This window comes from Myiozetetes cayanensis, unplaced genomic scaffold (genome assembly GCF_022539395.1).
Source record: "Myiozetetes cayanensis isolate MyiCay16 unplaced genomic scaffold, myiCay2020 scf311, whole genome shotgun sequence".
In the NCBI taxonomy this organism is placed as follows: domain Eukaryota; kingdom Metazoa; phylum Chordata; class Aves; order Passeriformes; family Tyrannidae; genus Myiozetetes; species Myiozetetes cayanensis.
Genome location: NW_026087535.1, coordinates 37534 through 50586, shown reverse-complemented (window position 1 = coordinate 50586; position 13053 = coordinate 37534). Strand labels below are relative to the sequence as shown.

Genomic DNA, 13053 nt, shown 5'->3' with positions numbered 1-13053 from the left:
GGAGGAGGAATTCCTGGATCTGAGCTGGGAATTCTCTGGGAATGCTCTGGGAATGCTCTGGGAATTCTCTGGGAAGTCTCTGGGAATGCTCTGGGTTGGGAAGGGACCTTTGGGATCATCCCATTTTTCATCCCAAGAAAAGCAGGATTGAGGGGGGTTGGGAATCCCAGGAATTCCAGAGGTTTTTCCCCCCATCCCAACCCAACATTCCCAGGGTGTTTTCCCACCAAAAGGGAGGAGGAATTCCTGGATCTGAGCTGGGAATTCTCTGGGAATGCTCTGGGTTGGGAAGGGACCTTTGGGATCATCCCAATTTTTATCCCAAGAAAAGCAGGATTGAGGGGGGTTGGGAATTCCAGGAATTCCAGGAATTCCAGAGGTTTTTTCCCCCATCCCAACCCAACATTCCTGGTTTTTTTTCCTCCTCAGGGAGGAGGAATTCCTGGATCTGAGCTGGGAATTCTCTGGGTGGGAAGGGACCTTTGGGATCCCCCTGAGAAAACCAGGATGGGGTTGGGAATTCCAGGAATTCCAGAGGTGTTTCCTCAATCCCAACCCAATGGGAATGCTCTGGGAATTCTCTGGGAATGCTCTGGGAATTCTCTGGGAATGCTCTGGGTTGGGAAGGGACCTTTGGGATCATCCCATTTTTCATCCCAAGAAAAGCAGGATTGAGGGGGGTTGGGAATTCCAGGAATTCCAGAGGTTTTTCCTCAATCCCAACCCAACATTCCTGGGTTTTTTTCCCCCTCAGGGAGGAGGAATTCGTGGATCTGAGCAAGGAATTCGAGCCCAGCCTGGTGAACAGCACAATTTACATCCTGTCCATGGCCATGCAGATGGCCACCTTCGCCATCAACTACAAGGTTTGGCATCCAGGAATTCCCTTGGAATATTCCCTTGGATATTCCCTGGATATTCCCAGGGATATTTCCTGAAATATTCCTTCCTTTCCCCACCCTAATTTCCAACTTTTCCTGCTGGGGATGGTTCTGAAAATCCCACCCCTGGTTTTGGGTTCTTTCACCTGAGGGATCTTTGGATTTCCACGGGAATCTTTTTCCATTTTCTTTGGGAAAAGATTCCCAAAACCCTTGGGAATCTTTTCCCATTTCCTTTGGGAAAAGATTTCCAAAATCCTTGGGAATCTTCTCCCATTTCCCTTGGAAAACTTTTCCTGCTTCCCTCCAGAACCATTTCCCATTTCCCTTAGGAATCTTTTCCCATTTTCTTTTGGGAATCTTTTACCATTTCCTTTGGGAATTTTTTCCCATTTCCCTTTGGAATCTTTTCCCACTTCCCTTGGGAATCTTTGCCTGCTTGGGAATCTTTGCCCATTTTCTTTAGGAAACTTTTCCCACTTCCCTTCAGAACCATTTCCCATTTCCCTTGGGAATCTTTGCCCGTTTTCCTTTGGAAAACTTTTCCCATTTCCCTTGAGAATCTTTTCCCATTTCCTTGGGAATCTTTTCCCATTTCCCTTGGGAATCTTTGCCCATTTCCCTTGGGAATCCTTTCCCATTTTCCTTTGGGAATCTTTGCCCATTTCCCTTGGGAATCTTTGCCCATTTCCCTTTGGGAATTTTTTCCCACTTCTCTTTGGAATCTTCTCCCATTTTCCTTGGGAATCTTTTCCCATTTCCCTTGGGAATCTTTCCCCATTTTCCTTTGGGAATCTTTGCCCATTTCCCTTTGGGAATTTTTTCCCACTTCTCTTGGGAATCTTTTCCCATTTCCCTTTGGGAATCTTTGCCCATTTTCCTTGGGAATCTTTTCCCATTTTCTTCGGGAAAAGATTCCCAAAACCCTTGGGAATCTTTTCCCATTTCCTTTGGGAATCTTTTCCCACTTCCTTTGGGAATCTTTTCCCACTTCCTTTAGGAATTTTTTACCATTTCCTTTGGGAATCTTTGCCCATTCCTTTTAGGAATCTTTTCACATTTTCCTTTGGAACCTTTTCCCATTTCCCTTGGGAATCTTTTCCCATTTCCTTTTGGGAATCTTTGCCCATTTCCTTTTGGGAATCTTTTCCCATTTCCCCTGGGAATCTTTTACCATTTCCCTTGGGAATCTTTTCCCATTTTCTTTGAGAATCTTCTCCCATTTTCCTTTGGGAATCTTTTCCCATTTCCCTTGGGAATCTTTGCCCATTTTCCTTGGGAATCTTTGCCTGCTTTGGGAATCTTTGCCCACTTCCTTTGGGAATCTTTTCCCATTTTCTTTGGGAATTTTTTCCCACTTCCTTTGGGAATCTTTTCCCAATTCCCTTGGGAATTTTTTCCCACTTCCTTTGGGAATCTTTTCCCATTTCCTTTGGGAATCTTTTCCCATTTCCCTTGGGAATCTTTGCCCACTTCCCTTGGGAACCTTTTCCAGTGTCCCATTCCCTCCTTTCCTTCCCATTATTCCCATTCCCTCCATCCCTTCCCATTCCCTCCTTTCCTTCCCATTCCCTCCATTCCTTCCCATTATTCCCATTCCCCCCTTCCCTTCCCTTCCCTTCCCTTCCCTTCCCTTCCCTTCCCTTCCCTTCCCTTCCCTTCCCTTCCCTTCCCTTCCCTTCCCTTCCTTCCCTTCCCTTCCCTTCCCTTCCCTTCCCTTCCCTTCCCATTCCCTCCAATCCTTCCCAGTATTCCCATTCCCCCAATCCCTTCCCATTTCCCCCTTCCTCCCCACCCCCAAATCCCTCCCCTCCTCCCCCATTGCCGGTCCCATTCCCTGTCTCATTCCCTTTCCCAGTCCCATTCCCAGTGCCACTCCCATTCTCATTCCCATTCCCATTGCCATTCCCTCATTCCCTGTCCCATTCCCAGTGCCATTCCCTGTCTCATTCCCATTCCCTGTCTCATTCCCTGTGTCATTCCCTGTCGTTCTCATTCCCATTCCCACTCCCACTCCCATTCCCTTCCCATTCCCATTCCCACTCCCATTCCCTTCCCACTCCCATTCCCATCCCATCCCCATCCCCATTCCCACTCCCATTCCCTTCCCACTCCCATTCCCATTCCCATTCCCAGTGCCATTCCCATTCCCATTCTGTTCCCACTCCCATTCCCATTCCCATCCCCATTCCCATTCCCATTCTGTTCCCACTCCCATTCCCATTCCCATCCCCATTCCCATTCCCATTCTGTTCCCACTCCCATTCCCATTCCCATCCCCATTCCCATTCCCATTCTGTTCCCATTCCCATTCCCATTCCCATCCCCATTCCCATTCCCATTCTGTTCCCACTCCCATTCCCATTCCCATCCCCATTCCCATTCCCATTCCCACCCCCATTCCCATTCCCATCCCCATCCCATTCCCATCCCATTCCCATCCCCATCCCCATTCCCATCCCATTCCCATCCTGTCCCCATTCCCATCCCCATCCCATTCCCACCCCATTCCCATTCCCATCCCCATCCCCATTCCCATTCCCATCCCCATTCCCATCCCCATTCCCATTCCCAGTCATTCCCACCCCCATTCCCATTCCCATTCCCAGTCACTCCCATCCCCATTCCCAGTCATTCCCACTCCCATTCCCAGTCATTCCCACTCCCATCCCATCCCCATCCCATTCCCATTCCCATCCCCATCCCCATTCCCATTCCCATCCCATTCCCATCCCCATCCCATTCCCATTCCCTGTCCCATCCCATTCCCATCCCCATTCCCATCCCACTCCCATCCCCTTCCCATTCCCATCCCATTCCCAGTCATTCCCACCCCATTCCCATCCCATTCCCAGTCATTCCCACTCCCATTCCCATCCCATTCCCATCCCATTCCCATCCCATTCCCATCCCCATTCCCATCCCATTCCCAGTCATTCCCATCCCATTCCCATCCCATTCCCATCCCCATTCCCATTCCCATTCCCATTCCCACTCCCATTCCCATTCCCATCCCCATTCCCATTCCCAGTCATTCCCATCCCATTCCCAGTCATTCCCATCCCATTCCCATCCCATTCCCATCCCCATTCCCAGTCATTCCCATCCCCATTCCCATCCCATTCCCAGTCATTCCCATCCCCATTCCCATCCCATTCCCAGTCATTCCCATCCCATTCCCATCCCATTCCCACTCCCATTCCCAGTCATTCCCATCCCATTCCCACCCCATTCCCAGTCATTCCCATCCCCATTCCCATTCCCATTCCCATTCCCATCCCATTCCCAGTCATTCCCATCCCATTCCCATCCCATTCCCATTCCCATTCCCATCCCATTCCCAGTCATTCCCAGTCATTCCCATCCCATTCCCATCCCCATCCCCATCCCCATTCCCATTCCCATCCCCATTCCCATCCCCATTCCCATTCCCATCCCCATTCCCATTCCCATTCCCATTCCCATCCCATTCCCACTCCCATTCCCATCCCATTCCCAGTCATTCCCACTCCCATTCCCATCCCATTCCCATTCCCTGTCTCATTCCCACTCCCATCCCCATTCCCATTCCCATCCCATTCCCATCCCATTCCCTTCCCATTCCCATCCCCATTCCCATCCCATTCCCATCCCCATTCCCATCCCATTCCCATCCCATTCCCAGTCATTCCCAGTCATTCCCAGTCATTCCCATCCCCATTCCCACCCCATTCCCCATTCCCATCCCATTCCCATCCCATTCCCAGTCATTCCCATCCCATTCCCAGTCATTCCCAGTCATTCCCATCCCATTCCCGGTTTTTTTTCCAGGGCCATCCGTTCATGGAGAGCCTCGTGGAGAACAAACCCCTCCTGTGGAGCCTCCTCCTGTCTGGAATTGCCATCCTGGGGCTCCTCTGCGGCTCCTCCCCGGAATTCAACCTGCACTTCGGCCTCGTCCACATCCCCACCGAGGTATTCCCACAATTCCAGGCCTTTTCCGTGGGAATTCTCATCGGGAATGTGGGGGTGGATTGAAGGGATGGGATCCCAAGGGGATTCCAAGGGGATTTTGGAGCTTCCCATGGGATTTTGGGATCCAAATCCAGGCTGGGAAGGGTGGGAATCTCTCAGGGAGATCCCCAATGAGGAAATCCTGGAATTCCAGGGCTGTTTCCATGGGAATTTTCATTGGGAATGTCAGGGTGGATTGACCTGAGGGGGTTTTGGAGCTTCCCATGGGATTTTGGGGTAATTTTGGGGCATTCCTGGGGTCCAAATCCAGGCTGGGAAGGGTGGGAATCTCTCAGGGAGATCCCCAATGAGGAAATCCTGGAATTCCAGGGCTGTTTCCATGGGAATTTTCATTGGGAATGTCGGGGTTGGATTGACCAGAGGGGTTTTTTTGGAGCTTCCCATGGGATTTTGGGGCAATTTTGGGGCATTCCTGGGATCCAAATCTGGGTTGGGAAGGGTGGGAATCTCTCAGGGAGATCCCCAATGAGGAAATCCTGGAATTCCAGGCCTGTTCCATGGGAATTTTCATTGGGAATGTCGGAGTGGATTGAAGGGATGGGATCCCAAGGGGGTTCCAAGGGGGTTTGGGGTAATTTTGGGGGTTTTTTGGAGCTTCCCATGGGATTTTGGGATCCAAATCCAGGTTGGGAAGGGTGGGAATCTCTCAGGGAGATCCCCAATGAGGAAATCCCAAAATTCCAGGCCTTTTCCATGGGAATTTTCATTGGGAATGTGAGGGTGGATTGACCAGAGGGGGTTTTTTGGAGCTTCCCATGGGATTTTGGGGCAATTTTGGGATCCAAATCCAGGTTGGGAAGGGTGGGAATCTCTCAGGGAGATCCCCAATGAGGAAATCCTGGAATTCCAGAGCCATTCCCATGGGAATTTTCATCGGGAATGTCGGGGTGGATTGAAGGGATGGGATCCCAAGGGGGTTTTTTGGAGCTTCCCATGGGATTTTGGGGCAATTTTGGGATCCAAATCCAGGTTGGGAAGGGTGGGAATCTCTCAGGGAGATCCCCAATGAGGAAATCCCGGAATTCCAGGGCTGATTCCATGGGAATTTTCATTGGGAATGTCGGGGTGGATTGAAGGGATGGGATCCCAAGGGGGTTTTTTGGAGCTTCCCATGGGATTTTGGGGCAATTTTGGGGCATTCCTGGGGTCCAAATCCAGACTGGGAAGGGTGGGAATCTCTCAGGGAGATCCCCACTGAGGAAATCCTGGAATTCCAGAGCCTTTTCCATGGGAATTCTCATCGGGAATGTCAGGATGGATTGACCTGAGGGGGTTTTTTGGAGCTTCCCATGGGATTTTGGGGCAATTTTGGGGCAATTTTGGGGTCCAAATCCAGGTTGGGAAGGGTGGGAATCTCTCAGGGAGATCCCCAATGAGGAAATCCTGGAATTCCAGGGCTGATTCCATGGGAATTTTCATTGGGAATGTGGGGGTGGATTGAAGGGATGGGATCCCAAGGGGGTTTTTTGGAGCTTCCCATGGGATTTTGGGGTCCAAATCCAGGTTGGGAAGGGTGGGAATCTCTCAGGGAGATCCCCAGTGAGGGAATCCCAAAATTCCAGAGCTGTTTCCATGGGAATTTTCATTGGGAATGTGGGGGTGGATTGAAGGGATGGGATCCCAAGGGGATTTTGGAGCTTCCCATGGGATTTTGGGGCAATTTTGGGGCATTTCTGGGCTCCAAATCCAGGTTGGGAAGGGTGGGAATCTCTCAGGGAGATCCCCAATGAGGAAATCCTGGAATTCCAGGGCCTTTTCCATGGGAATTTTCATCGGGAATGTCGGGGTGGATTGAAGGGATGGGATCCCAATGGGATTCCAAGGGGGTTTTTTGGAGCTTCCCATGGGATTTTGGGGTCCAAATCCAGGTTGGGAAGGGTGGGAATCTCTCAGGGAGATCCCCACCGAGGTATTCCCAAAATTCCAGGCCTTTTCCATGGGAATTCTCATCGGGAATGTCAGGGTGGATTGAAGGGATGGGATCCCAAGGAGTTCCAAGGGATTTTGGGCTTCCTATGGGATTTTGGGATCCAAATCCAGGCTGGGAAGGGTGGGAATCTCTCAGGAGATCCCCTAATGAGGCAATCCTGAAATTCCAGGGCTTTTCCATGGGAATTTCTCATTGGGAATGTGCAGGTGATTGAAGGGGATGGGATCCCAAGGGTTTTGGGGCAATTCTTGTGGGCATTCTGGGATCCAAACCAGGTTGGGAAGGGTGGGAATCTCTCAGGAGATCCCCAATGAGAAATCCCGGAATTCCAGGGCTTTTCCATGGGAATTTTCATTGGGAATGAGGGTGGATTGAAGGGATGGGATCCCAAGGGGTTTTGAGCTTCCCATGGGATTTTGGGACCAAATCCAGGTTGGAAAGGGTGGGAATTTCTCAGGAGATCCCCAATGAGGAAATCCCGAAATTCCAGAGCAGTTCCATGGGAATTTCATCGGAATGTGAGGTGGATTGACCGAGGGGATTTTGGAGCTTCCCATGGGATTTTGGGGCACTTGGGGCATTCCTGGGTCCAAATCCAGGTTGGGAAGGGTGGGAATCTTCTCAGGAGATCCCCAATGAGGAAATCCTGAATTCCAGGGCTGTTCCATGGGAATTTTCATCATTGGGAAATGTCGGGTGGATTGAGCGATGGGATCCTCAGAGGGTTTTTGAGCTCTAGGATTCTCTGGGAGCAGATTTTTTGGGGCTAATCTTGGGGCATTCCTGGGGTCCAAACTAGGTTGGGAAGGGTGGGAATCTCTCAGGGAGATCCCCAATGAGGGAATCCCAAAATTCCAGGCCTTTTCCATGGGAATTTTCATCGGGAATGTCAGGGTGGATTGACCTGAGGGGGTTTTTTGGAGCTTCCCATGGGATTTTGGGGCAATTTTGGGGTCCAAATCCAGGCTGGGAAGGGTGGGAATCTCTCAGGGAGATCCCCAATGAGGAAATCCCAAAATTCCAGGGCTTTTCCATGGGAATTTTCATTGGGAATGTGAGGGTGGATTGACCTGAGGGGGTTTTTTGGAGCTTCCCATGGGATTTTGGGGTCCAAATCCAGGTTGGGAAGGGTGGGAATCTCTCAGGGAGATCCCCAATGAGGAAATCCTGGAATTCCAGGACTGTTTCCATGGGAATTTTCATTGGGAATGTCAAGGGTGGATTGAAGGGATGGGATCCCAAGGGGGTTTTGGGGCAATTTTGGGGCATTCCTGGGGTCCAAATCCAGGTTGGGAAGGGTGGGAATCTCTCAGGGAGATCCCCAGTGAATTAATCCCAAAATTCCAGGCCTTTCCTGGGAATTTTCATTGGGAATGTCAAGGTGGATTGAAGGGATGGGATCCCCAGGGGGTTTTTTGGAGCTTCCCATGGGATTTTGGGGCAATTTTGGGATCCAAATCCAGGTTGGGAAGGGTGGGAATCTCTCAGGGAGATCCCCAATGAGGAAATCCTGGAATTCCAGGCCTGTTTCCATGGGAATTTTCATTGGGAATGTCGGGGTGGATTGAAGGGATGGGATCCCAAGGGGGTTTTTTGGAGCTTCCCATGGGATTTTGGGGCAATTTTGGGGCATTCCTGGGATCCAAATCCAGGTTGGGAAGGGTGGGAATCTCTCAGGGAGATCCCCAATGAATTAATCCCAAAATTCCAGGCCTTTTCCATGGGAATTTTCATTGGGAATGTGGGGGTGGATTGAAAGGATGGGATCCCAAGGGGGTTTTGGGGTAATTTTGGGGGTTTTTTGGAGCTTCCCATGGGATTTTGGGGTCCAAATCCAGGTTGGGAAGGGTGGGAATCTCTCAGGGAGATCCCCAATGAGGGAATCCTGGAATTCCAGGGCTGATTCCATGGGAATTTTCATCAGGAATGTCAGGGTGGATTGACCAGAGGGGGTTTTGGAGCTTCCCATGGGATTTTGGGGCAATTTTGGGACATTCCTGGGGTCCAAATCCAGGTTGGGAAGGGTGGGAATCTCTCAGGGAGATCCCCAATGAGGGAATCCCAAAATTCCAGGCCTTTTCCATGGGAATTTTCATTGGGAATGTGGGGGTGGATTGAAGGGATGGGATCCCAATGGAATTCCAAGGGGGTTTTTTGGAGCTTCCCATGGGATTTTGGGGCAATTTTGGGGCATTCCTGGGGTCCAAATCCAGGTTGGGAAGGGTGGGAATCTCTCAGGGAGATCCCCAATGAGGAAATCCTGGAATTCCAGAGCTGTTTCCATGGGAATTTTCATTGGGAATGTGGGGGTGGATTGACCAGAGAGGGTTTTTTGGAGCTTCCCATGGGATTTTGGGGCAATTTTGGGGCATTCCTGGGGTCCAAATCCAGGTTGGGAAGGGTGGGAATCTCTCAGGGAGATCCCCAATGAGGAAATCCTGGAATTCCAGGGCCTTTTCCATGGGAATTTTCATTGGGAATGTCAGGGTGGATTGAAGGGATGGGATCCCAAAGGCGTTCCAAGGGGGTTTTTTGGAGCTTCCCATGGGATTTTGGGATCCAAATCAGGGTTGGGAAGGGTGGGAATCTCTCAGGGAGATCCCCAGTGAGGGAATCCTGGAATTCCAGAGCTGATTCCATGGGAATTTTCATTGGGAATGTCAGGGTGGATTGAAGGGATGGGATCCCAATGGAATTCCAAGGGGGTTTTTTGGAGCTTCCCGTGGGATTTTGGGGCAATTTTGGGGCAATTTTGGGGCATTCCTGGGGTCCAAATCCGGGTTGGGAAGGGTGGGAATCTCTCAGGGAGATCCCCACTGAGGGAATCCTGGAATTCCAGGGCTGATTCCTTGGGAATTTTCATTGGGAATGTGGGGGTGGATTGAAGGGATGGGATCCCAAGGGGGTTTTGGGGTAATTTTGGGGCATTCCTAGGAAATTGGGAATTCTGAGAACTTGGGAATTCTGGGCAATTCCTGGGGAATTGGGAATTCTGGGAAATTGGGAATTCTGAAAAATTCCTGGGAAATTGGGAATTCTGGGAAATTGGGAATTCTGGGGGGGATTCCTGAGGAAATTGGGAATTCTGGGGGACATTCCTGGGAAATTGGGAATTCTGGGAAATTGGGAATTCTGGGCAATTCCTGGGAAATTGGGAATTCTGGGAAATTGGGAATTCTGGAGGGGATTCCTGGGAAATTGGGAATTTATGGGGGGATTCCTGGGAAATTGGGAATTCTGGGAAATTGGGAATTCTGAGGGGATTCCTGGGAAATTGGGAATTCTGGGAAATTGGGAATTCTGGAGGGGGAATTTTTGGGAAGGAATCCTTGGCTGGGAAGGGATTTGAGTTGGAATTCCCAGAGAAAACTCGGGAATTCCCATCCCTGGAAGTGCCCAAGGCCAGGTTGGATCCCCCTCTGATCCCAAAAAAACCTCCCTTACCCTTGGAATTCCAACTGGAAAAAACCCAACCTTCCAATCCTTTCCCAATCCCAAAAATCCCCTCAATAATCCCAGTTTTTTCCCTTCTTTTCCATCCTTTATTCCCAGTTTTTCCCCTTCTTTTCCACCCTTTTTTCCCATTTTTTTCCCTTCTTTTCCATCCTTTTTTCCCATTTTTCCCTTCTTTTCCCCCATTTTTTTCCCTTCTTTTCCATCCTTTTTTCCCCATTTTTCCCTTCTTTTCCACCCTTTTTCCCCATTGAAATTACCAATTCCCTCAATAATCCCATTTTTTCCCCTTCCTTTCCCAGTTTAAATTGGTCATTTCCCCTCAATAATTCCATTTTTTTCCCTTCTTTTCCCCCATTTTTTCCCCTTCTTTTCCCAGTTCAAATTGCCGATTTCCCCTCAATAATTCCATTTTTTTTCCCTTCTTTTCCCCCATTTTTTCCCTTCCTTTCCCAGTTCCAAGTGATGATTTCCCCTCAATAATCCCATTTTTTTCCCTTCTTTTCCCAGTTTAAATTGGTGATTTCCCCTCAATAATCCCATTTTTTCCATCCTTTTTTCCCATTTTTTTCCCTTCTTTTCCACCCTTTTTTCCCAGTTCCAAGTGATGATTTCCCATCAATAATCCGTTTTTCCCATCCTTTTTTTCCATTTTTTCCCCTTTTTTCCCCCATTTTTTTCCCTTCTTCTCCATCCTTTTTTCCCATTTTTTCCCCTTCTTTTCCCCCATTTTTTTCCCTTCTTCTCCATCCTTTTTTCCCATTTTTTCCCCTTCTTTTCCCCCATTTTTTTCCCTTCTTTTCCATCCTTTGTTCCCATTTTTTCCCCTTCTTTTCCATCCTTTTTTCCCTTTTTTTTTCCTTCTTTTCCCTTCTTCTCCACCCTTTTTCCCCATTTTTTCCCCTTCTTTTCCACCCTTTTTTCCCATTTTTTCCCCTTCTTTCTCCACCCTTTTTTCCCATTTCCAAGTGATGATTTCCCCTCAATAATCCCATTTTTTTCCCTTCTTTTCCCAGTTTAAATTGGTCATTTCCCCTCAATAATCCCATTTTTTCCCTTCTTTTCCCCCATTTTTCCCCTTCTTTTCCCATTTTTTTCCCTTCTTCTCCACCTTTTTTTTTTCATTTTTTCCCTTCTTTTCCCCCATTTTTTTCCCTTCTTTTCCATCCTTTTTTCTCCATTTTTTTTCCTTCTTTTCCATCCTTTTTTCCCATTTTTTCCCCTTCTTTTCCCCTATTTTTTCCCATCTTTTCTCCCATTTTTCCCCTTCTTTCCCACCCTTTTTTCCCAGTTCCAAGTGCTGATTTCCCCTCAATAATCCCATTTTTCCCCCTTCTTTTCCCAGTTCAAAGTGGTGATCTCCCAGGTGGTGGTTGGCGATTTCCTGCTGGCTCTTTCCGTGGATCGACTCCTGCAATTCCTGCTGGGAAGCTCCAAGCTCCAAGTGCCTTCCTGAGGGGCAATTCCCAATTTTTTTGGTTCTTTCCCTCCCCTCCCCCCAATAAAAATTCCCAACAATCTGAAATTCCCATTAAAGAGGAGTTTTTAGGGGGGGATTTTTCCAACCCCAAATCCGAGGGTTGGGTGGAGGAAAAAGTCGGATTTTTTTGGGGATGGGGTTTGGTTTTCTGGGAATTTTGGGGGGGAAAGGAGGGAGGGGGGAGGGGAATTCCTGGGATTTGGGGGAAAAGTTTTGGGTTTTAAGGGGGAAAGGGGGAAATTTTTAAGGAAAACGCTCAAATTTTAAGGAATTTTCAGGAATTTTCATGGGAAATCCTCACATTTTCATGGAAAATGCTCAAATTTTAAGAAATATTTGGGAATTTTCATGGGAAATGGTGAAATTTTCCAGGAAAACGCTCAAATTTTAAGGAATTTTTGGGAATTTTCATGGGAAATCCTCAAATTTTCAAGGAAAACGCTCAAATTTTAAGGAATTTTTTGGAATTTTCATGGGAAATGCTGAAATTTTCAAGGAAAACGCTCAAATTTTAAGGAATTTTTTTGAATTTTCACGGGAAATCCTGGAATTTTTAAGGAAAACGCTCAAATTTTAAGGAATTTTTGGGAATTTTCATGGGAAATCCTGGAATTTTTAAGGAAAACGCTCAAATTTTAAGGAATTTTTGGGAATTTTCACGGGAAATCCTGGAATTTTTGTGGGAAATCCTGGAATTTTCTTGGAAAATACTCAAATTTTCAAGGAAAATCCATGATTTTTCAAGGAAAATCCACAATTTTTCAAGAAAAATCCTTGGATTTTCAAGGAAAACACTCGGATTTTGAGGAATGTGATGGAATTTTCATGGGAAATCCTCAAATTTTCATGGAAAATGCTCAAATTTTAAGGAATTTTTGGGAATTTTCACGGGAAATCCTGGAATTTTTAAGGAAAACACTCAAATTTTAAGGAATTTTTGGGAATTTTCACAGGAAATCCTGGAATTTTCATGGAAAACGCTCAAATTTTAAGGAATTTTTGGGCATTTTCACAGGAAATCCTGGAATTTTCGTGGGAAATGCTCGAATTTTCAAGGAAAATCCACAGTTTTTTAAGGAAAATCCACAATTTTTCAAGGAAAATCCTTGAATTTGCAAGGAAAATCCACAATTTTTCAGAGAAAATCCTGGAATTTTGAAGGAAAATCCTTCAATTTTCAAGGAAAATCCTTGAATTTCCTTAAAAATCCTTGGAATTCCTTAAAAATCCTTGGAATTTCCTTTAAAATCCTCAAATTTTCCAGGAAACCTTTCAAATTTTCATGGAAAACCCTC

General features: G+C 47.7%; 1 protein-coding gene and 1 long non-coding RNA gene across 3 annotated transcripts; both read left to right on the top strand.

Moving 5' to 3' along the window:
* The first annotated feature begins 729 nt into the window (after window positions 1-729).
* LOC126645830 (endoplasmic reticulum transmembrane helix translocase-like) lies at window positions 730-11803 on the top strand. The gene is made up of 3 exons (XM_050326644.1): window positions 730-866; window positions 4692-4835; window positions 11624-11803. The coding sequence occupies exons 1-3, from the start codon at window positions 828-830 to the stop codon at window positions 11732-11734; spliced, it is 294 nt and encodes a 97-aa protein (XP_050182601.1). The 5' UTR covers window positions 730-827; the 3' UTR covers window positions 11735-11803.
* Window positions 8079-9576, top strand: LOC126645831 (uncharacterized). 2 transcript variants are annotated; one of them, XR_007630174.1, is made up of 3 exons: window positions 8079-8113; window positions 8289-8477; window positions 9039-9576. It is a non-coding gene; the product is annotated as an uncharacterized LOC126645831 (long non-coding RNA). The 2 variants fall into 2 exon arrangements; XR_007630173.1 differs by having other exon boundaries at window positions 8840-9576.
* Window positions 11804-13053: the final 1250 nt, after the last annotated feature.